This window comes from Antennarius striatus, chromosome 12 (assembly GCF_040054535.1).
Source record: "Antennarius striatus isolate MH-2024 chromosome 12, ASM4005453v1, whole genome shotgun sequence".
NCBI classification, from domain to species: domain Eukaryota; kingdom Metazoa; phylum Chordata; class Actinopteri; order Lophiiformes; family Antennariidae; genus Antennarius; species Antennarius striatus.
Window position 1 is genome coordinate 12619506 of NC_090787.1, and position 25563 is coordinate 12645068.

General features: G+C 38.3%; 1 protein-coding gene across 9 annotated transcripts; it reads right to left on the bottom strand.

Annotated features, from left to right (window-relative positions):
* Positions 1–257: 257 nt before the first annotated feature.
* LOC137604900 (RNA-binding motif, single-stranded-interacting protein 1) lies at positions 258–19969 on the bottom strand. 9 transcript variants are annotated; one of them, XR_011037677.1, is made up of 15 exons: positions 19350–19966; positions 18464–18672; positions 15778–15953; positions 14479–14537; positions 12355–12446; positions 7678–7835; positions 6488–6567; positions 5864–5979; positions 5288–5337; positions 5096–5183; positions 4774–4824; positions 4086–4196; positions 3856–3939; positions 3620–3767; positions 258–676 (listed from the first exon to the last, which is right to left on the bottom strand). XR_011037677.1 is itself a non-coding variant. In XM_068329133.1 (14 exons), exons 2-14 carry the CDS (start codon positions 18617–18619, stop codon positions 3696–3698), a joined length of 1290 nt encoding a protein of 429 aa, XP_068185234.1. In that variant the 5' UTR covers positions 18620–18672; positions 19350–19967; the 3' UTR covers positions 1191–3695. The 9 variants fall into 9 exon arrangements, 6 of the variants coding, with proteins under 6 accessions (XP_068185234.1, XP_068185233.1, XP_068185237.1 ...); XM_068329133.1 differs by lacking the exon at positions 258–676 and having other exon boundaries at positions 1191–3767; positions 3856–3936; positions 19350–19967; XM_068329132.1 differs by lacking the exon at positions 258–676 and having other exon boundaries at positions 1191–3767; positions 19350–19965.
* Positions 19970–25563: the final 5594 nt, after the last annotated feature.

Consider the following 25563-nt stretch of genomic DNA (forward strand, 5'->3'; position numbering starts at 1 on the left):
ATTGATGTTTGCACATATACACAGCACTATTACCAAATAAATACACTGAGTGATAATACAAAACATTGCTTCTATTGATAATTACTACTATTATTTAGCATTGATGCAATACATTTATTTATGAATTATTTTGGAGAAGAGATATAAAGTACCAGAATTATTTTGTGCCACTAATGTACAGTAGTGCATCGGCAACAAATGAAATTATGAATGATAACAATAACAAAAACATTATCATTTTTATTATTTTTGTTATTTTGCAGTAGTAGTAATAGTATAGTGGTAATAGTAGTAAATAAAGCTGCCTGAAGAATCAGTTAACTTTAAGAATAAGGATTAATAGGAAAAATTAGGAACCACCAGCATTAAAAGAGTTGGGATGTGGGTTTAGTCTTGCCTGTGAGGTGAGGGAGTGCAGAATCTAGTTAAGGCAGAATGATTGTTTCTCTGCAGGACAGGTCAGGACTCCATTGCTTGCAGGCTCAAGTGGCTCAATCACTGACAGCTGCAGTGTGAGTTTGTTCGTCTGGAGCTTGTGGCTTCCTGTATGGTGGCACAACACCCCGCAGGGTGGCGTGGAGACCCATCTGCCATGGCAATGCTTGCTAACACAGACTCTACCACTCCATCCATGTTGTCAACAATGCCATTTGACAGTGTTGATAAAGTCCACACCCTATGGGTTAAAAGCAAATCAATTATTCAAAAACATCTTGGTCATCAGGTTATGGTTCCAAAACAAGTTTGTTTCATCAGCACACAGACGCTCTGATAGCCATTTAGTTATACATTAGCTTTAATGAAGATGTGAATGTCAGTATATTTTCAAATTTTGTATGTGGCCCGATTCCTAATTAGATTTAACAAAAGTGAGACAGTATTTGGGTGTCAGCTTCTCGAAGTGGCAGCACTTACAATATTGAAAGTTATTCAGTTACAGTATTTTTTGCACTATATGGCACACCTTCAAGGAATGGCCTGTTCTAAAACTGTTTTCATATATAAACAGGATTATATATATAACTGGATTATAAGGTGAACTGTCAGTTTTTGAGAAAATTAAAGGCTTTTAGGTGTGCCTTGTAGTGTTGAAAATATTGTATTTAAAAACTGACTGACAAAACAAGGTTATGTTTACATCATTTCTTAGTAATAAATGACTGGAATTTCTTGTCAGAAAAGACAAGAGATTAAAAGTTGAAAAATTTTATTCAAAAATGTCAAAGAAAATGAAAAGAACCTTAGGCAACAATCTACCAGAAAGTCTTTGGCTTTGACAAATACTACAAAACAAAAATACAGAAGAAAGATTCTTTAAACTGCACATAAAAGTTCCCATTTGGCAAGAGTGTGTCACAAGTACAAAAAAAAAATAAAAACAATAAACTTTCATATAGCTCTATGAAAATCTCGCATTTCCTTATGCTGTCTGTACAAAAAAAATCTTCATAAATTACAACTTCTTAATATAACTTAATGACTGTTCAACATGGTGGTAACTTAAATGAGCAAATTTTATTTGATGCACCTCTGCTACTCTTGACCCAGATACTATGGCACTTGGTTCAGACGCTATAGCAGCATAAACCTCACAAGACAGTATTATTTCTCAGTCTCAGGCATTAGACAGAAATCACAAGTATTATAATGGTGGCCCTTTACATTTGCTTCACAACCTGGTGAAATACAGAGGAAATGCCGCTGCAAATTCGTCCGGACCCACGACAAAGCAACAAATATGGAATTGTTTCAGGGAGCATTGATGCTGTGAACGCAATCCAGAGCTTTGTTGTCATTGTTGGTCTTACACGTCTTTGATCCACCTCTGGAATCTGTTGACATATGCAGCAGCACTTTTTAAACTAAAAGAGGGAACATTAGAAGAAACATGACATTGCCCATCCAACCCCTCCCCCCTCTGATTACAATAATGTATTTTTCAAAAATAGGTTTTGCATAAAATGAAACAGCAATTAAAACAACCCATATGAAACAGCTGTATGAGGCCAGCTCCTGAGCGTGGCTTTTGGTCTGCAAGGGCGGGCAGGACCTGCTAACCCGGCCTAGTAACGAGGAGAAAGAAAACTCTGAGGTAGATAACTGGTCTGACTGACCATCAGGTCGAATCACAGGCTTTACTGGAGGACACTATGATCAAAAGGCCTGCTTTACATCTACTTTTATCAATTTGTTATATTGTATAAGATACCAAATGTAGTACTGTACTTGGCTAGCTTACCTTTCTGTCTTAAACTTATTTTTTAAAAGGTATCAAATGTCTTCACTTGTTGGATCTCTGCCTTTCTTTGTGCTTCTGCATGTCCATACCATATTATATCAACACCTTCTATAGACAACTGAATGTAAATGTATAAAAAGGCACACTGTCCAGACTGCAATTTAGTTTGCAGAGTCACTCCTGGTCCTGGTTGAAGAGACAAATGATGCTATGTTCTTAAACTAATAGCTCACAATCTTTGGTGAAGTAAACTACAACTCAAAGTGCCAAGTTGTTTGTTTCCTATCAAAGAGCGAGGTGCAATAAAATACGCGTTAATCTCGTTTTTACCCCAATTCACTTGAATTTTGCCTATGGTCAAACACAAGGCTTGGATGATTTTTTTTTGCACAATCATAAGTCTGGTTTCATGTTAGTTAGTTTTGTTTTGTTTTTTCAAATAAAAGCAAAAGACACATCCCAAAATAACAATTAACGTCACCGCAAAAGACACAAACGCCACTGACAAACAAAATGCTTTTGCTTCTTCTCATTCCCTCAAGCCACCAAGTTCAATTTTATCACTTCTACAATACAAATCTAAAAGGCAAAATTCAAAGGTGATTTTTAAGCAAAGTTTCAAACAAATTCCAAAATCTAAAAACATGTTTTCTGACTAAATAAATATTACATCCAATGAAATTATCATATGTTATTTCATTTAAAACATTTCTTATAAAATGTATTCTACTTCTTATCAGGTTTTGGGACGAGGGAAGAAAAATCATATAGACTATTTTAAAAAACCATAGAAGTTATTGTCAAGGCAAAAGCTCTGAACATTTTTCCTTATAGCCCCTCTCTGTTGTGGTCTGTACAACTACTGTATAAAGCCACGGAGGCAAATTTTAATCTGACAGCAAGGCTATCTAGAGCACTGAGATAAAACACTTTACAAGAAAACAACAATGAACACCTCATCATATCAACACTCACACAGCAAGCACAAAAACATTTGCAAAAAGTCTGGCTGAAACAAATCTTGAGGAAAATATTAACAGAAGACATATTTACAATCATGAACAGCTAATCCCAATTTTCTTGTATCTGGCAATTCGTGGTAAAAAATAAATGTTTTTCAGTATGAAAATAACACTTTCATCCAAGAGGTTCAACTAATAGTGCCACAGAGGCTGAGTCCTCGACAGCAACCCAGGGTCAATTCATACTTTGCGGCATCTCTTTCATTCTCCCGTCTGTCCCTAGCTGTTTTTTTGAATAAAAGGTTATAATCCTGGAAAAAACATTCAAACCTTCTAAAATAATATTTACATATGTTTGAATCACTAGATGAACCCAGACAATTTCTTTGAAAGTGACACAAAAAGAGGATTGTCTCACTTAAACATTTGCAGAAACTGTACAAAACAGTGAAAAGATCCTTAGTATCCATAGCATTTGTAGACAGGATTGAGTGCTATTTGGTTTGTTGATAGGAATATTGGGATTGATTGCCAGATGAATCCACTTGTGGCTGTGGACCATTTTCCTAGAAAAAAGTAGAATACATTTTTATCACTGCTATCTTCCCAACAGTTGTAAAGAATATTTAAGAGGCACTATGTCTATGAACATACCTCTACAGGAACAGCAGATGTTTGCACGTGTGCATACTGTGGCATATATGCTCCTTGCATAGCTGTGTTGGCAGCCATAAACTGCTTCAATGAAGGAAAGAGACAGCATTCATAAATACAGTATGTTCATGATCTATACATTTTACACTTCATAAAGCATGCTTTAACACCTTAATCTTAATAAGCATAATGTCTCAACTCATTTTTCATTCCATGCAGGTTTCTCTTACTGTTCCTGCACTGCCAAGAGAGAGGTGACTCATCTGCTGCGCAAGTGGGGTCATCATGGATGTGGGTTGTAGTGACATAGACGGGTCCATAGAGGGCGATATGACAGTCCCCTAGAAGAAAAGAGTAGACAGGACGCACAGTATATGTAACTGGTGGATATACCTGCTGGAAGAAAATATTCTTCTAGACACATAGACACTGAGATGTCACAGTTATTGTAGAAAATACTCAAAATTTAACACATTAAATTTTGCTGTGGATCTCAGGTGAGGGAAACAGTGCAACCCCAAGACTTCAATCTCAAGGCCACAGAGGGTTCATCATCACAAGTTCAGAATTTTTTTTATAAATTTCCTTGGGAGGCCTGATGCAGGTATTATTATTTGAAAGCTTGCATTCAAAAGAAGAATGTGGATGTGTTGCCTTCAAATTAAGCCCATCTGTCATAAAAATATTTAGCATCTGTCATAAAATTTTCAGCCGTACAAATCCTCCCTGAAGCAGTTGTTAATGCATTACAGTATTATACAAACACTTTAGTATAGAAAATCTTTAAGGATCAGTGTCACCATCTGTCCATCTACTATACTCCATATTGTATTTGTCAATTAAGAAAACACATTTAATTCCTGTTAAAACCACAGAGAGTAAAAACGGGAAAGTTGTGAAAATAGATTTTGTTCTTACCGGATGCTGCATGATGTAGGGTTGATGAGACACCCACGATGGGTTCTGCACCTAGAATATCACACAAGCACCCTCTATCAACACAGTAAGTTTAAATAGCTGCCAATTCCAGAAATCACATGCTAATGTTGCTGACACAGATACATGGGTGTGCTCTTTGTCATAAGTTTAAACCACATCAATAAATATTATCAACTTTAAAGGTGACATTGGGAATCTTGTTGATTTTTTAAAGTGAATGCAAAATGACTATGTATAAAAGTACTAAATGAAATGTGTCCTATTGTCAAGTTACGTGTTAATGATTGAGAAGGATTCAAACCTGGTAAGCTGACACTGGAGACATGTATGGAGACATGGGTGTTTGAGCAATCATCCTGTTTGAAATACTGAATGCTGGTGGGAAAAACCTTTGGAAAATAAGAAAGGGTATTTTAATAAAATTACAAATACTATAGGGAAGTAAGTCTTTGTTGACCAGGACACGTCAAGCGTGTGTGTTGTTGCAGTTTACCCATTTTGCATAGCAGCTGCACTAGGGTCATATGTGAGCGTCATTCCTGCCTGTGAACAAACAAAGCACAGGTTTGGTTACTGAAATGAAACTTGCCACACACACACATCATCATCATACAAAAGGTCTTTTGTAGATCTATTGTGCTCTAAACTGAAATAGGCTACCTCTGACTACAAATGGCTTTCTGAACAGCAGAGAACATAACCAGGATTACGAAGTAGCAAACACAATTCATGGTATTTATTTCTTCAGATCACATTTTTAAAAACTGTTCATGCAGAATATCCACATTTTGTCTTGGGTTCCCTGTCTGGTAAGAATTTAATGTTAAAATGTGTTTTTTTAACAAGAAGTGTATGACACTTAAGGGGTGGTTTTGTGTTACTCATATATGGTTAACAGTGAAAGCAAATTATTGCCCAGTTTGTTAAAGACTCCCCAGATCCACCTTAAGGACCCCTGAGACACCTGGACCACACTTTAAAATCCCTGCTTATAGTGTTTGCTCCAATTGTTACTAGCACACAACACTTCAGCAGCACCTGAAATCACACCATCCTGAGCACCACTCACCAGTCTGGAGTCTGAGTCCCTTCCCCAGAGTCGACCATTCTGGTGAAATTTATTGTGAATTTGTCTCTTTTTCTGTCCACCATCTGCAAACTTGCACAGCAAGGGCTCAGGTGGTGCTATGGAAAGAGAAGGGGAAGCAGAATAAAACAAAGGGTTTGTCTCATCTTATACCCCACAAGGCACACGTACAGCTGTCTGCTATTGCTAGCTATATAGTCTATATACATTTCTACAGCTTGGGAGTACACCTTTACTGGCCAACCTAGGAACACATCATCTACTTAGGCAGCTGTGGAGCTGTAATCCCCTCCCCTTCCAAAAGGAGGCAAGTCCAGCACAGACTATTTCAGTCTAATAATCCAATTAAAAAGCTTGAAGAGGAAGTAGAGGCCCCACATAGCAGTTCTCTCATTCTCTCTGTCTGTGCTCAGCCACTTAAGGCTGAGAGCATTTGAGCTGTTTAACAGCAGACTCACTGACTCCTGCTCGAACCATGAATCAGTAGGCTGACCACTTCTCCAGCCAACACCAGCCATGTTTCTCACATATTTATGCCAGTTGAAACAGATTATTTCGCATAGTGTTTGCAGGTGTGGCTTTAAATAAATATACAGTATATCTCACCTGGCACACCAGCAGGTGTCTTGATAAACTTTCCATTGAAGTGAGAAATGACTGCATCACATTTTTCAGTTGACTCCATCCTGAAATTAGAAAAGACACAGAAAATATATAAAGAGATAGAGATTAAGACAGGCTCATAGAGAGATCTATAAATTAAGACAAAGATAAATATAGATATAGAGATGCAGTATAGCGATAAAGATAGATAGAGATAGATAGATAGATAGATAGATAGATAGATAGATAGATAGATAGATAGATAGATAGATAGATAGATAGATAGATAGATAGATAGATAGATAGATAGATAGATAGATAGATAGATAGATAGATAGATAGATAGATACAGACACACACATACACACATCTATGGCAAATACAGTAATATTGCTGTGCACTCAGGGACAAGACCTGTATTTTTGTGTGTAGAGGCTCTATATATACATGCAAACAGACATTCCAGTGATGCAAAATTATCTTTTTGGGTGTCAACTGTTAGCTTAACTCTGCCTGTCAGGCATTTCAGTCAGACTTCAGGTTTTGCAAGTGTGTCCACCATCTCCACTGCAATTCAATGGCCCAGTTATTGTAAAATTATGTTCTTTAGATGCTTTAATTTGCACGAAATATCTACTGTATCTCACTGCATTGTAGGTATCAGATGCTTTAAAGTGTTAATTCAACAAAGTTACAAAACCCACTGTGTTTTCTAAATAACTTAAGTCTAATGCAACATGCATAATTTTATCATTGGTATCATTAGGGCCTGCAAACGCTAACATATATGCATGTAATTTGACTAACTAGAGTGTGCCACTAATTTCCCTTCAGGGATTAATCAAGTATATAAAATAAATAAATAAAAAAGTAATATCATAAAAATCATTTTTTTGTTTTTTCTTTCTACTGTATGCCAAAATAGAAACCATAATGCCTCCAGACTTGGTTGCAAAAGTTTGTCTTCACCCTCTCATTTCTGGCATTAATTCTTTGTTACTAGACCCATTTCTGTAGGTGTTGTCTTTGACAATGAAGCATTATGTTAGATGGATTCAAGTTATTCAGTTTAATTATATTTCATCTCAAGTCATTTTTAATTCTGGAAAAATACCCCAAATGCTGTCGTGGTATAAAAATAATCAGCCTCTTATTGAGCGATAAGTCTCCCACAATGAATGACAGGAAATAACCTTGCAAAGCCCACTCCTCTGCTGCCACCACTGGAGTCCCTCAAGATGCGGGTGGATATGACCGGGCCAAAGCGCTTTAACATGTCCTCCAGTTCCTGTTCGTCCATAGACAAAGGCAGGTTCGAGATGTACAAGTTTGTCGGGTCTTGTTCTTGTTGCTGTATGGTTAAAAAAAAGGAAAAGAAAAAGAAGGAATTATGTACTGTAGTTATACTACAGTTACACAACAGGAAAAGCTAGAAAAACACACTGTAACCATAAACAAATGGCTTCTATAAGTATGTAATGGCGTTGAGGAAAGGGGAGAAGCAATGGCTAAATGTTTAACAGGCTTCTTACACTGATCTCAGGTATAGGGTTATCGTTTCTGCTTATATGATTCTCCCTGCTTACTATTGTTGGGGGTTTATGTAGTAAAGGGTCACCATGAGTGGTGATAAATAGAGATCTGTATGCCGCCCACGTTAGCTAAAGACTCACATCAGCTGATTTCTCGCTGTATTTTAATAGCATCAGCAGAAACATAAGACACGGCTACGAGTCCCAGGGGAACAGCCTCTCAGCATTAATATTCATCAGTGTTTTGCGGTTCAGTCAGCTACAGGGACAGGCTGGTTTATGAAAAGTAATGCACTGACATAAAAATCAACATTTCAGAATTAGAAGACAATAAATGAGCCATAGCTGCAACAAAGCAGAGGGACAGCAACCACGCAGTTGCCTTAGCGAGCATGCATGTGTGTGTGTGTGTGTGTGTGTGTGTGTGTGTGTGTGTGTGTATATATATATATATATAATTCAGTGTCACCCAAATTTCCTTATTTATAACAGAAGTCTTCTCATATGCAGCAAACCTGAAGCAATCATATAAAGGCCTAATGAAGGGTGAGGTGAACATGACTGTTGCTGTAAATAGAAATGTGGAGTATGCAGTGACATAAGGCAGCTGTCTGGTTGTGGAAACACCCATACTTACAAGCAACTGATGAATGCTGATTAACAAAGGGCTAATGGAGATGCTTTGGAAATAACGTGAATGATGCATTTAAACATTTTACCTTTAATTAACCCACCAGTTTAGCATTCTTAGCTTTTTCAGGAATACCCATCTCTACATTCGTACCAGGTAGAGCTCAGTGGAGCTTCTTTTCTGTACAGCTCTACCAGTGTAGTTGGGACATTAACTGTCTTCTTCATGTGAACAACAGTGGTAGCGATGAGGGACTGTCATGTGCTTCTGTCTCACTCCCCCCCACCCACATTTAACCTACTGATCCAGGGATTGGACTGTGACCTTCCAGTCACGAGAAACAATGTAAAACATTGTGGCTCCTCTAGCAAGAGAGAGTGTGAGACAGAGTGAGAGAGACAGAGAACGGAGGTAAAATAACACAAGGTAAAAAGCATGAAAACTCTTATCTGGCAACTTCCCACCACCTGCCGTTGAAATAATAATGTGAGAAAGCCCAATGAGGGGTGCCTGGGCAGATTAAAAAACCCCCAAAACAAAACAGGAAATGGGACCTTTGTCAGAGAGAATGAAGCTGGAATGAATGGCTCACACTTTATAAAAGGCATTTATCCTACACAATACAAAGACTATACTTAGGAATGTCCCTGATAGCTGCTCAATTTTAATTAAAAAAAAGTTAAATGGGTGCACAGAGGCATGTCAAGAAGCTCCATATAACCCCAGAAAGGGAAAGAAGCCAAGGATCCCTGCTCGGTTCTGTAAAGGAATTAATTTCCCCTGACTAGTTCTTGTTACCATAACAACAAGCAATTATTTACTTCCTTTTGTAATTTCAATGAGAGTAGAAGCTAAAAGTAATACAGTCTGTACTTAAAAGGCCTTTATTTGAAAATGTAAGGAGAAGATGGACTTGTCTTCGGACACTGAATGAATCATCTGTTCACGAAGCAGAGTGGGCACCAGCAGAACTAAACCATTTCTTTCACTTGAAAATCTAATTCTACACGACTTGATGATAATAAATATTTGTTTACCTAGACTCAGGTCTCAAAATTGCAACCAATTTTTATCAGTGCGACTTAAATATATTTGGGAGCACCAGTGCGACTAGGGAAAAAAATCTGGTGCGCCTCTTTTTCCTCTTCTCTCTCGCTCTTTCTCTCTCTCCATAGAGCAGGGGTCACCCAATGGCGGACCGCGGTCCGGATCACTCCATGATAAATTCACAAGAGTATATTTTCTTGGCGCATTTTTACTTGTAGTTCGCGGCTACAGACAGCGGGTGCTGCTCCTCCAGTTAATAAGGTAATAGCGCCACTTAGTTCAGCCAATCAGATCGTTTGTCTACCCTGCGCTGTCAGCGTACCAGGAAGTGAGACAGCTCGCTACCGCTGTGAATTTACCGCTACAGCGGAGCACACAAGAAGGGAGACGGCATAGCTCCAAACGAAGGGAGGTTAATGAGGAAAACCGCTGGTTAACAATGAGTGGACGAAATTTATGTTTATTCCTCCGTCAGGCAGTTCAAAACCGTTTTACCTCATACAGTCTGAACACGTAGCATGAATTAATCAATCAATTAATTAATAATGTGAAGCGCCACTACGAAACAAAGCAGAGAGCTTTTGCACAGAATTATCCCTGAAGTCCGAGCTGAGGGCAAAATGACCAAGAAAAATGCAAACGGATGTTCACTAAAGGCATGGTGGAGTTTGGGGCAACATAAAACATCTTTTAGTGAAGGGACAGTTGTGAATACGTGCTTAAAAGCTGTTGTTGATGTTTTGTTTGGGGGAAAACAGAAAGATGAAAAGTGTGGAAAAACTCCCAATGTCAGCTTCAGTAGCAACCAGAAAATCAGAAATTATTAACATCTTGATTCAGCTATTCAGAGAGTACAATGCGTATCTGTGGACATTGATGAGTTGTAGTTTGTGTGTGCGTGTGTGTGTCAGGTTCCTTCATAAAGATAAGGGGCTCTTTGCTAAGTGTAACACCACTATGAAACACACACAAGGGGGAGAGGACATATATGCAGCAATAAAAGATGCTGATCAAGTCCAGTGGTCTCTTTCACCAACATTTCAGAAACCACCACAACGTGACCACCACAAGGTGTGCACAGGCACACCTTATGTACAAGGTTACTTGTGTACAAGTAAATTACTGGCAGGCCACATGCCCCTTTCTCTCATGAAGAAAGTTCTGTTTGCATTTTTCCCCTGAAAGAGCCAGTTTTTATTCATGCTTTCTGAACATGTTAATTTTTTTTTTACTTGACATGTAGGCCTTCAGCTCATTAGGCTGGGATGTTTTTAATTTACGAGAAAAAGGATTATTCAGCTCTTTTTGCACTTTATTTTTAATTCTGAGGTTTGTGTGTTCTTCAATCTAACATAAAGGCTTAAAATTTATTTGCCTGGGTCTACTTTTATTTATGGTGAGGTAAAAGAGCTAGCTGTGTACTCACTTAAAAATATCCTGCATTGAAAACTGATAATAAATGATAATGTGGATATAGTGGCCGGCTATAAGACACAAAAAGGGCTTGGTTTTGGACCTGAAATTTTTCTAACCGGACCTCCGTGACTTTTAATTGAATACCCCTGGTGTAGAGGGTCCTCCTGAGGAGAACTTTGTTGCTGGGCCTTCAGTGAAAAGGTGGATGAGAGAGGGACTGAGAGCCAGGAGACCCAACTAATGTTACAAACATGTTTACAAAAGTGTTGACGGTTCTGTGAATAAAATACATGCCATGTTACATATATTGTCTGTACGCCTTGCTTTTGGGTAGGTGCTCCTCAAGTCTTTGCTGGTGCTACTTCTAACTTCTAAATTCGGGAGCACCAGTGCTACCAAGAAAAAAAGTTAATTTCAAGGCCTGTCTGGACTTCCTGCAATCTTCTATCAGAATTATTATCACATTTGCAGCACAATGTGTAATTCTTTGCCTGGTCCTTTTTAAGAAAAATAATCTTTAAATTGGATCATTTGTGTCTCATGATTCCTTGGGGTATTTGTCATCCTGTTGTCAGGAACATCAGTCTCTACATTTTACAGACTGGCTATTAGGGCCACTCATGTCTGAAGCTTGTCTTAATCCTGGCCAGCAACTGGCATCTGACAGAATAGCATCAGTGATGCATATGAGCTCATATGAACACTTGGAGGTAAGGACAAACTAATGTGAGACAACAACTGCAAATCTGAGTCAAATTGGATGAAAAAAGATGGAAAGCAATAACCACCTTCGTGACTCCATTAAAACTAAACTTCCATATTAACACAGAAATTAAAATTTCAACATTAACTCTGTTTTCTTTTCTCAAAAACAATATGTTTGACACACTAATTGCACACTACAATAGTTATTAATAAATATTTTTACATAATTAACAGATCATTAACCAGTGTTAACAAATCTCCATTGGCAGTGCAAACTCCAGCACCACCGATATACAAAGGGACGATTGCAAGATGCACCAACCTGCTGTTAATGTGTCACATCTGCCCCTGAAAATGGGCCAGGCAACCCAGCACGCCTGGAGCTAAATTGTGCAAGTGTGTGCCTCTGACAGGACAAGAGTCATACACCCCTCAATCCAGGGTACCAGTACAGTACAGCTGTTTAATGTCACAAAGGTTAGACCTAAGTTGCCAGACCACTGATATGCTGTCAGGGTTGTACTATAATGAATCCTCACCTTTGCCATCTGAGCTTGGACACCAGAGGTCTTCAGGGCAGCCACAGCTTTCTGAGCAGCGGCAGGGCTGTCAAAGTCCACAAAACCATACCCTGAGGAGACAAGCACTCGTGACATAACCAGCATAAATAACGACTGAGTTTCGATGTTGTGTGGGTTGACAAATGACATCTGGCCATTAGTAGGTGTGTATGAAAAAAACATTATACTATTTTATATCAATACCAATGTAACAGTCATGTACTGTAGATTGCTTGCATGTCCTGAAACCCGTCACAATCTAGGGGCTCATTCAACACCCCATCTCTCCCAGAAGTCATGCATTTCTCATTCAAATTGTGACATAAGTATGTCATGCCAAATGCACAGGCAAAATTGAGTGTGTGGTGAAATTTCGGTTCAAGGAAGTTAAATAGATGCAGAATCCAGTACAAAAAAACAGTAATTTGCAAAATGTTTAAGAAATAAGGGAAAGTCTCAGTGAAAATGTGCCACAGTTGACATACAGGTAGTTTTAATGTCAAAAGTTTTTCACAACAAGGAAGAAAATTAATGTCAGCCTCTAAACATATTAAAATTGACACAACCAACATGATACTGGGCTGAAAAGCCATTATGAGTTGGATCACAATTTACAAACAACTCATTTACCTGAAGCAACTCCCTGTGCAAAATGTCTGGTTATGGTAGACCTCTGTGTTGAATTAAGTCAACTGGACTTGCAGAAAAGTTTAAAGATGTTCCATCTCTAATCCATTAACTAAAGAAGCCTCTTGAATAAGCAAAACATCTTTCCATCGAGTCCAGCTTACTTTATTCAGCTGAGCAATACATCTACGCAAACCAGTTTAAACCATTACTTTTAACTGTATCTTAGAAAGAGCTTTGAAAAAGTATTTATGCAGACCACAGTAGGAAATCCTCCCTTGTTGTTTCTGTTGTGATACTTAAGGCACGGATACAAGAGTCATTTTAAAACTTACAAAGCTTGAAGCAAATGACCCATGACGGTACGTTCAACTCAAAAACACTGAATGTTTATTGTAATAAGTATTTTCAGCATGTGTTTTTCATTATAGGTGATGTATTTCCTCTATTTTCCATGTGTCAATGTTTGAGCAGGACTTTTGCAATATGTATCATAAAGCAAAAGTACTGAAATAAATCATAAAACATTCACAACCCAGCTTCGTCATTAATGTGGTATTAACAGGTTATATTAAATGTGTACATATAGAATGCTAATGTGTGATTTTGCATTACACTACATATACTTCTAAGTTACAGTGGTCTATATAACTGTGTTTGGAAGCAGGAGCAGAAAAGAGCAGAGGATACAGATCGCAGTGTGACGTTCGTGGATCAGGTCAGCTTTTTGTCCTGGGGGTGCAAACAGGGTGAGACTACACTCTACTGCAGCTTCTATTTTTAATACAGTACGTTCAAAAAAAAATTGTCAGGGTTAATTCAGTGTGGAAATGGGTCTCACAGGTACTAAAGGTTTAATGGAAGCTTTATGGATTCTTGATAATTCTTAAATGAGTTTTAAAAAGTGGTTTTAAGCGAAATCCAGATTTTTCAAGGGCATTACTAAAGCCATCTCTGGTTTCTATTTAATATTCGGTCTGAGATTTACAAGGTTTTTAACGGTGTCACCTTTCATGGTGAACCTGGCATCTGTATAATCCAGAGGAGAGTGACAAAGCGTTTTCTTAATCCCATCAGAACCACAGAGAATTAGTAAGTCTCCCTGTTGTCCACTGGGCAGGCCAGTCTAACTGAACCAAGACCAGCTGTCACTCAGCAGTGAGAGGTGGAGTCAGCCTCGGCTTCCTGGGAGCCACCCACAGCAGTGACACACCAACAGTCAAGAGCTGAGGCTTAAAATAACATGAGCTGGGAGGCAGCTTTATGTAGCCTGGCTGTCTGTTTCCTGTTCATCTGAGACAACTGCAAAGCTGCTGAATGAATGAATTCAAACATATGGATGTCAGCAAAGTGCAGAAGTCATTTTCTCTTATTGTGAAGTTTAAGGAGTCCTCCAGTTCACGATATTTCTGGATACATACCGAGTTAGAGACATGAAAGAAAGCACGGCTGGAAAGAGAAAACAGCTTCACACACCTTTGCATTTGTTTGTAGTCTTGTCCAGGATGGCCTTTGTTGATACAATTTTGCCATACCTATGGGAGGAGCAGAAAGGCAAGGCATTGTTGGCTGGATTATACACCAGACAGAGCCAGTTATAAAACACACACAGAGGGAGGGTTCAGCAGCGATCTATGACATCACCTTTAAAATATGAGAAACAGGAAGTGGTTTCCATGGGGTTCTGAAAATCCCCACCATGTGAGTGCAAAGCTAAGCAGTCTCTTTTCCTTTTAGCCACAGTAAACCAGGGTTTGAAACTTCACACAATCTCCACCTTGACATAAAGTTAAGCTAATCAGTTGCATTTGAGAAATTTATGTTTAAATAGTTTAGATATTTCTGCATACAGTATGAGCGAACCACTACTTCACTTAACACTGGTTCTAGATGAATGGTCCCAGTGTATATAGAGTCCACACAAACTGATAATAACATCTATTCAAAAAATACCATTGGGGTGAATCAGTAAAAATACATTAAGACCTTTCATATTTTTTATCTAATTATCTAATTAATTGGAATTCATTAGTTGTACCACAATCTGTATTGTTATTTGTATTCTCAAGTGTGTCGGTACTCCCTCTCACATAAAATAGATAATAATGTAATTGTGCTTCTTTGAAAATACATTTCTTTAAATATGTATTTTCCACACAAGGTACAGGGCATGAACTCAGCCTACAGGCATCATGAAAATAACATATATAATCCTCAAAAACAGTGATACAATTAACGATGAACTGTCCTGTCAACCCAGGGGATATTTTGGCCAGGGATTAGGCTAAGTGTGAAACTGGGTAAAAGTGCTTGAACTTGTGACCTTCTCTTCATTTGATTGTGATCTAAAACCACATGCAGCCAGTACAGCATGTTTTTCTTCACATTAACACTCATTAAAGTGTAATAATAAATATGACACATGGTCAGTTTAGTCTATGTGACAGGATACTATTCAAATTTATCTGCAGGGATTTTTTTTTCTTTCATTTTAAGATACTATTTCAGAATGAATTTTTTTTTACAATGATAGATAACAACAATGGAACAATACATTTTTTGATCTATCAATAGTATACAGATGGAAGTATGCTACTATAATTGACAAATGGCATAGTAAAATTATTTTTACAAATAATTTGACTTTAACAAATATATGTCAAAATGTGACTCCCACAGCAAATTTAAACTGGAGTATAAAACTATTCAGGCTAAAAGAAAAAAATCAATGACAGATCAATAGCAAACAATGATTAGAGGAAGTGCGGAACTCACGGCTGACAGAGCTTCACCAGGTCGTGGTCTGTTGTTGAAGGGGACAGGCCTCGGATGTAGAGGTTGGTTTTGCTGAGCTGATCCCAGCCAGCAGTGCTGCTACTACTGCTGTTGTTGGTGCTGCTTGTGCTTGGGCTGGGTGGAGTCATGGGGTGTGATGATGGGGAAAATAGTGGCTGGAAATATTTAAAAATAATAAAAAGTGAATCCAAGATCTAGTTGGGTCATAATTAAACACTATTGCTTGTTGTTCCTGTCTATTTGCGATGTGCCAATTTTAACAATGAAGATATCTGACAGGCCCACAGTTCCAAAGTCAGAATGAATGATAACCAGACGACAACTAGCAACACTGCTCAACATAGTCAGAAGTGTGTTGTCATACATACGCTACAACACTTTATCGTGCACACTTTGTACAGAAATAATATGCAGTGGTTGTATAGTTACATTTTAAGCCAGAAATAATTATCTGTAAAAATAATAATGGTATGTCAATAGCTTAAAAAGATGACAGGATGAAGCTGTCTCTTATTAATACATCTGACACACACAGAGTAACATGTTCCCAATTGGAGTCATGTTTCTGGTGATTTAATCAAGACAAGTTCAATATTTACTCCCTGTAAGCCATTTTGCTCTCCAGCAAGCGGTGACGTAAATTTCCTGTGCATTAGCTACAAGATGATATATTACATACATTAGTTAACTCCTAGCCATGTTCTATGTCAACTTAGCACTGTTTAAGTAACATGAAGACATGGCATAACCTTTTCAGAACTCAAACTGACTCTTTCATCTGGAAACGCCACTGGCAGAGGTGAGACTGATCCCAACTAATAAAGCTAATAAATAAATTTAAAGTGCTCTGTGGTGCTAAAGGTGACACTGCATCAATTCCAGTGACTCCATTTGAACATTTGGACCATTGTTAATTTATCCACCGTTATTTTATTGTAACTCTTTTCCCTCTTAAGTTGGTGATATGAGGTCATGTTTATGCTAACAACATAAGTAAAATGATGTCAATTCTGGCAAAAGAGAAATGTTTGAGACATGTGATCATAATAATAGCAAGCTATATCTTTAGCACAATCTCTGTATGCAAATTTATTATCAAAATGTAAGTGTGTTCTCACAAATCCACAAAGTCCCATATAAGCCATTTTTATAAAGTCACATACAAAAATTAAAAGGAACACCTGTCTGGACACTCTGTCATTAATGTCATGTGGATCAGATTCCGGTGTGAGGATTAATGCTGTACTAAGCAGTGATCCATAACAGCAGAACTCACTCCCTCACATTGTCGTAGTCAGCACAATTAAGATCCACAGGGGCTTGTAGTTCTGACATCAGTGTCACGTTGATGTTCATATAGCCTCCAAGTTCCAAGTAAGGTATCCACAAGTCAACATAAACAATTACCAGCGTAGAACCACCAGACTTCTTAGTATCCTCATTAATGAGAAGCATTACTCAGATGTTAAGAGCAATATAAATGACAGTAATGTATTTTTTTCTTAAACCTAAGAAAAAACTGGAAATGCATCTTTCACATGTTCTACAGGTTCGGTGTACATTCTGTGTGTAGGCTTTGGTTTTAATAACCACAGGAGGCCTGGACATGTAAAAATGTTTGTTACTGTCTTTTCTGCAAGATACAGATGTCACCTTCAGGGATCGGTACCCCCCACCCCCCTTACCAGTCCTCCTCACTGAGGACTCACAAGCGCAGAGGAAGCCGATGGAATTTAAAGCATGAAATGATGACAGGATTGAGCAACCTATGTCTGAACCTCAGCCTAGACAATCTTCTCTTGTGACTGACTGTCAACCCTCTCACACAAGTTCAAACTCCTGTTTCCAAACTCGTAAGTGGCATGATTTCCTGTTTCTTCCACTTCAGCCAGTGAACCAGTCTCTGAAGAAAGGTTTGTTTCAAATATTAAATTTATGAAAACACTTTCAACATGTGATTTTTAATTGCTACCAAAAAACCCCAAATATTTAATGAAACGGAAGAGAATGACTTTGCACTTTTTTCTCTAACACAGAACACCAGCAATAATTGCTATAGACATGAATAGGTGTCAGAAGAAACTTTTTGTAATTGCTCTCATGACTAGACAGTAGTTTCTTGATTTAGTAGTAAAACAGGAAATGAGCTTCAAAGCAAATTTATGTATGAAATTTATGTAAGAAGCATGGATTTTTAATGTCTTTTACATGAATGATTATGAATGTAAAAGATATTCTCTCTGTGATGTTAATAGTGACTGATACTTTGTTACCAGACTACATCTTGTGGCTTACTGCACCTCCTTTAACATGGAAGGGGCATATCTTACCTCCACAAGATGCAAGTCTGCATTTACTTGTGCATCCTTAATAATCAATAACACCCCCCCCCCCCAATATCAAACCCATAAGCGCGAGGCACGAGCTTCAGTTACACACAACAAAAATTTTAGTTTTATTATGTGTCATAAAAACACCATTAAATTGAGAAAAACAATCACACCCAACTGAGGGAATCCCACATAGGGTAGAGATAATATATTTGGATGCAAAGGTGTTCCGAGCATTTGTGAACTGAATCTCTAACAAATGGCAAGATAAAAGATCTTTTTTAAAAATATAAGATGCAGCCAGTATGTACATTCCAATGATTGTTTTGACATACCAACACCCAATGCATGCCAGTCTTTAGAGGAATGCCTGCCCCTTTTTTTCTGTGGGACAGAAAGGGAATTTTGTTTTTATACATCGTAGATAAAAGACTGTGATGGGGAGAGGACATCACCTTATCAGCCAACCCCAGAGCACCAGAGCCTGTCATATCCGAGCTGGAAATACACAGAGCTTCAAGTAGCAGGCCTCGCCCATGGAGCACTAGCCACAGGACAACAGAGTGAGTTTGAGTAAATATGCTTATGTCAAACGTTAAAGGGAATTGTACAAATCTACCTATAACTGGAACAAAATGAATTCATCAGTTGATATTTAGTCCTCCTGGTTGTTAAGTCTGTACAATACAGAGAGACCTCCTATGGAAAACATGATTTTTGGGTCGCTTTTTAGTTAGATGATAGTTTTATTAGGTAATCTCCAGGTTAGATCAAGCCAAGTGTTATTAGTCAAAACGAATACAGAATATGATCCAAATTTCTACTTGATAAGAGTTTCTGTCAAGTGCTTTACATTTACAGCTTACTATTAATAACCCAATACTGTATAGTAAACTGTAAATACCGCCACTGGAACAGGCTTGTCTAATACTATATTATTAAATTGTGTAAATTGAATTCATAGTCATGTAGGCCTTAATCTCCAGCACGTTCTGACCTGGCAGCAGGTATTCCCATTTACTTCTTGGCCTGTCTGCTTCCTCACACAGGAACACAACACCTTCATTTTTTAAATCATGTAAGTCAACCAAACTAAGTTTTCGTTCTGATACACATTGTGCGTTTCTATCCAACAGATCTTTATCGCGACTAGTATGAAGTCAGCTTTGCCAACATTATGTGTTGAGGTTGATCTAAAAATATAAATATCCTCATGTTTACCTGTTTGCGATACGGGGTCCTTAGCGGGTTTCCGGTAACGTTATTAGCAAAAATCATCCTCAGGTCGAAGAGGGAGGGTTGTCTTTTTCGTTTAAACTATTAAGGACTGGCGAAACACATCAAACTCCTCGTTTAAGTAGACAATTATCTGATATAGATTTCCACCTACTCCGCAAAAGGACATAAAATTAGGACTCTGTTCATAGCTGCGCACATATCATAAGTCACGACTGTCCGGCTACAGAACCCTCCGTACACCGTCCGAACTTCGCCCGCCCAGACCTTTCTGGTTATCTGGCTTCATTGATTTGCAACGACTGCTACGCAGGACAGACTGAGCCCCGGTGGAAGAAACCATTTCACCCTTTAGGGGTAGGGGTAAATACATTAACAGTGATCCTAAAATTCAGAGTAATTTCCTCTCGTCGACATTTAACTCTATTTTTCTTAGATATCTACGTGTTATAATTATTGGTGGTATTCTGTCATTGATACTATCTTTATTATTCAGATGCATAATATGAAAACATAATTTCACCCTCCTATTAGAGCATTAAAACGAAGCATACCAAACATTCCACCGCACGGCTGAACCTGGACGCGATATCCTCTCTGAATTTACGGATTTTAATTACAATAGGGACAAAAACAACAAACAAACAACTAAATTCAAGAGACCTATTGGAGCATTTAATTAGTATAATAAACGTTCAGCGTCAACACATTTACAAAGAAAGTTAGCGATTTTGTTGAAGATATAGATGAAAGCATTCGATAAATGTTGCTATACCAAATAAAAGTGAAGTTTGCTTATTCGGTAAGCAATCTTTTGCCACGATTCAAATTTTTTGAAAGTCAATCAACATGAATTAAAAGCATTTACAATTAATCGATTCAACGATGTGCAAAACAGAATTACTCCAATTCAGAAATTTGTGTTCCAGAAGCTAATGTCATATTTCCGATGATGATAATTGATGTTACCATAGTTTATTTTACAAAAGCATTTAAACAATAAATGGATTAAAAAAAACTACGAGCACACAGTAGAATCCAATAAATGACGATAAGAAAATGTGTTTTCCAATGAGTACCTGTAAACTGATAACTGATAAGTTATTACTGTGAAGTAAAACTTTCATGAGCAAGATGGATTCAATTGTGAATCATATGCACAAGAACATGGTTGTTATATAATGTGTATGTTTTTGTTTGTCTATGTGTGTGTGTGTGTGTGTGTGTGCGTGCGCGCGCATGCATGTGTGTGTGGTGGTACAAGTAGGGAGGGGAAAACTGGGTCATAAATCAAAGGCAATCTACCCACCGCTGTCACCTGCTGATTGGAAAACCAACACTGGTGACTGAAAATGTGAATTAATGGTGACCTTCAGCAAGATATGAACACCAGGCTAGAAAAATTGCAGCGCTGTATTCTAACAGATGAACCCACAGGTCTGTTATTAGGCGGTTGTTATGGGTCACTTCTGTCTCATAGAACAACTAAAAGATCAAATTACACATCACATGTATCAGGGTCTGATGAGTGACAGCCCTCGTTTAGGATGATAAAGAACATGTAAACTCCACATAGAAAAGCTTCAGTTTTTGATTCAAACTAAGAAACTTGCCGTAAACGCAACAACACACCCCTGGTACGTCCACCAACCATTGTTGAGGAGCCAGACGGGTTTTGACAATGGTCGCTGGAAACTGACCACACCTCACAGGTTTAATAAGCTGAGACAAGACCAGCCATCAGAAGAACTGAAGAAGATTCTTGGGTGAGAGGTGAAACGTCTTCAAGAAACTTTCTTGAATCCAGTGGATTGATTTAAACAGCTTTAGATATTCGTGGTGTGCCATCGATCGATCTATCTATCTATCTATCTATCTATCTATCTATCTATCTATCTATCTATCTATCTATCTATCTATCTATCTATCTATCTATCTATCTATCTATCTATCTATCTATCTATCTATCTATCTATCTATCTATCTATCTATCCAACCGTGCATCCATCTATCTATCTGTGTCTGTCTGTCTCTGTCTATTCATCCATCCGTCCATCCATCTATCCATCCATCCATCCATCCATCCATCCATCCATCCATTTATCTATTCATCTGCCTGCCTGCCACACTCTGGAATGTAAAGCCTATTATAAATAAATAAATAATAAATAATCCACCTTTAATTGTCCACACAATGGGGAAATTATGTTTTCCTCTCTAGTTTTTGTACATGCATATATATATATGTGTTAGTCAGCACACACACACAAACATTGTATACAGGCCCCTGAACACAACACACACTAGGGGCCTGTAGGCATGCAGTTAATGACGAGTACAGGGAGGTGGAGGGACGGGTCGCAACTTCGGGGGTGCGCCCCAATGAGCAGCTTTGTGGGGGGGACGGCGCCTTGCTCAAGGGCGCCTCGGCAGTGGCTGGGAGGTGAGCTGACACCTCCAACTGTCAGCTCACACTCCGAAGATGTCTGGCTGGGCGCTGTCTGGTTCCAAGACGTCCGCTCTACCGCTGAGCCACTGCCGCCTGTATGTATGCAACATATCATTAAATTACTCTGGCGGTTGTTTTGATGAAAGTGTAGTGTTTGCCTACAGAGGAACAGATACCTGGAGAGCGTGCTGTTCCCCTGAAGGAGACCCCATTCACTGTGTACACACTGCAGCTTTAACGGAATATCCATAGCCTTTGGAACAGGCACAAACATGCAGATGCAAACAATTGCAAGATCATTGGCAGAGTCTCTCTCTCTCTCTCTCTCTCTCTCTCTCTCTCTCTCTCTCTCTCTCTCTCTCACACACACACACACACACACACACACACATACACATACGAACACACGCACGCATACACACACACACACACACACACACACACACACACACACAGAGAGAGAGAGAGAGAGAGAGAGAGAGAGAGAGAGAGAGAGAGAGAGAGAGAGAGAGAGAGAGAGAGAGAGAGAGAGAGAGAGAGAGAGGGTATTTCCAAGGGAAATAAGCAAGTGAGGTTAATTTAGGACATTGTGCTACTTGGTTCGCTGTTGCCTGAATAATGATCTCTATCAGTAATCGACTCTTGAGGCAGAGACATGTTTTCTGATGGAACCCTCCTTATGTCAACAGCATCATGTCTTCCTACATGGAAGGGTGGGGCCAAATAACAACTCATTGGCAGCAGCAGACTCATTTCCCCTGAGCCTCGACTGTAAATTAGGCACAGTATAGAGTGGGTGGGTGCCTATGTGTGTGTCACACAGAAGAAAAAGGCCACATTCATGAATCTGAGGTGATGATGTGGGGGTGGTGTTTTTTGTGGTCGATGCTCAGTTGTCCAGAAGTGACTGAGTCACATTATTGCTTCGATGAAATAATGAATAAAACAGAATTCAGATGTTTGAAGTGTTCATTTTGTATTTTTATGACAGGATTCTTTCAAACCGCTCTGCATCTGGTACATAATCTGGGTTTGATTTACAGTGAAATAAATGTGGTTAACTTTACACTTATGAGAGGAATAGAGTCATCATTTGTAAAAGAAGTTGCACTTTTTATCCATTTATCATTGATTTAGGCGTGTCAGTCCCTACAGATACAGATTCCATCTATTTATAAGCATGAACAGGATATCTTAAGAGGATAATAATGCATTTACTGCAGTTGTTGGATAATGCTGGACAATTTATCCTGGAGCACCTATAATATTAACAACGACAATAGAAAGACAGTTGATGAGGCAATTTAGAAATCAAGAAACAAGAAACTGATAATCTTATAATAACTATTATATGCTATGACTTTCTAAAACTTGGATGATAAATACACTTTAGTTTTATTCACCCTTGAATCCAGTTTTCTCAAAAACACTATGAAGTGTTGGTGTTATATTGCTGACCCAGAATATTCCTTTATGATTTCACACAATTCAGCCTTTTCCACCTATACGTTTGCTTCATTCATTGTCATTTTTAAAAACATATTTCATACTCCTCTGAATACTTCGAAAATACAAGAGGGAACTTGATGGCTACAGGAAAGGTACTATTGTGTAGCTTGGTCCTCACTTTGCTCCTGTCAGATGTCCTGAGAATGAGAGTCATATGTGTACAAAGGCAGTTCTTTCAGGCCTGATGCTGACATAAAGAGCAGCCCCACTGGGCTCTTTCATTGTGTACATTTCTGCTGCCAGGCAACTCTCCAAATTGTAAACATTGTATGGTGCTGTTTGGGCTCAGCACAATGCCATTGTCCACATTCTCACTGTGATGGCTAATGCATTCACCTTGACAATTATTTAAAGTTAGCCTTGCTGGTGGCAGCTATGAATATTGATAAAATATTAAAGTTATCGCTCAGAGTTTATATTCATGAATAATGTGCAAATTTCTATCCCAGTTAAAAAAAGTTGGGCTGCTATGTGACCTTTTATTAATATAAAAGCTCAAATAAAAAGACTTTAGAAAATTTCATTCCCATATATCCATCCATCATCCATCCATCCGTCTATCAAATATATGCAGTATATCGGCAGATGATTACTTCTTAGTGCATGACACACACACACACACACACACACACACACACACACACACACACACACACACACACACATACACACACACACACACACACACACACACACACACACACACACTCACATATATACTGTATATGTATATATGTGTGTGTGTGTGTGTTTTATATATATATATATATGTATATGTATATGTATATGTAATCACATTAAAATTAATATGAAGCTGTATTAATTATATGTGATTACATATACTGTATATAAATATATAAATATATATATAAATAAATATATATACATATATATATATATATATATATATATATAATCACATTACAATTAATACAGCTTCATACCTATAAAATGTAAAGCTGTAAGCCGACTCTTACACAATTCCATCATGTCTCATCAAGTCCACCAAATCCTGTAAGAACCTGCAATATATGCAAAACACTGTATCTTGCTTTTCAAGTATTACAATAGCAGCACATTAGTACAAGGGAATATTTGTTGATGCCAGGATTTCCCAGATGGAAAAAAAAATATTCCACTGAGTCTCATGCTCTGTGGGAAACATACACCTTCCAATGTGATTATTGATTTTGCATGTCCAAAATGCCTTTTCTTGTACTGATAAATTAGAAATCAATGTGTGCATCTGAGGAAAACCAATAATATTATTTTGGCTGACTTTATGAATAGTGGACTGGAGAAGCAAGGGCATATTCACATTTCCAGTGAAATAAATGAACAAAAAAAATTACACGATTCAAAAATGATTGCTTAGTTCTTTAAAGATTAAGAATTACTGTATTCATAGATGTCAAGAATCTGTTCTGTTAATTGTATATCATGTATGCTACATCTTGCCCAATGATTGGCTTGTGGTTGTGCTCTTACGAAACTTCCCCTCGGTATCAATTAGGAAATTCTATAAGCACACAGGGGAATTTTGTAGTATATCTACATAGACTGAAGCTGTTTGAACAAAATCTTTTCATGTTTGCGATTTAAAACGCTGCAGTATTCCCTGGAGCTGATCCTACCAGGAATTTGGCACATCAAAAATGCACAAAATTTGGAGGGCTGAAGATTGTCATAAAAATTCTTCACACAGATTAAGAATGAGTGAGTACTTGTGCAAAATTCTCAGAACGACATAATCTTCTCACAGTTTCGCAACACACTCATCTCCACCCCATCCTCCTCAAATAGCAGGAAGCCCCTGAGGCCGTAGCCTCAACCAAAACAATACTGAGTGCAGCTTTGCCTTTTAATGGGAGCTGCAGCGGCTCTGGCTTTATTTCAAATATTCCAGCAGTAAACAAAAAATATATTCCAGCCCTTCATTATGAGATGGATTATGTTGGCACAATAACTGTGATGAAAAACTCAACACCTCATGCATTTTTGTATAGAAAACGTGACACCCCCCACCCAGCCTCCCCTTTTCCAAATGATTCTCTTCCACCTCTTTTTCAGCCCTTGAAATTTGATCTATGAATTTCCCCTGCATTCCTCCCCTCCCCTCCCCCCCCTGGCATGCCAGAGTCCTCAGCTCTGCCCTCTGTCTGATCTCGTGTTTCTGCAGACCTACAGCAGATTGTTTATTTTGCTCGACACAGAGGAAACATGGATGGACTCCTCACTGGC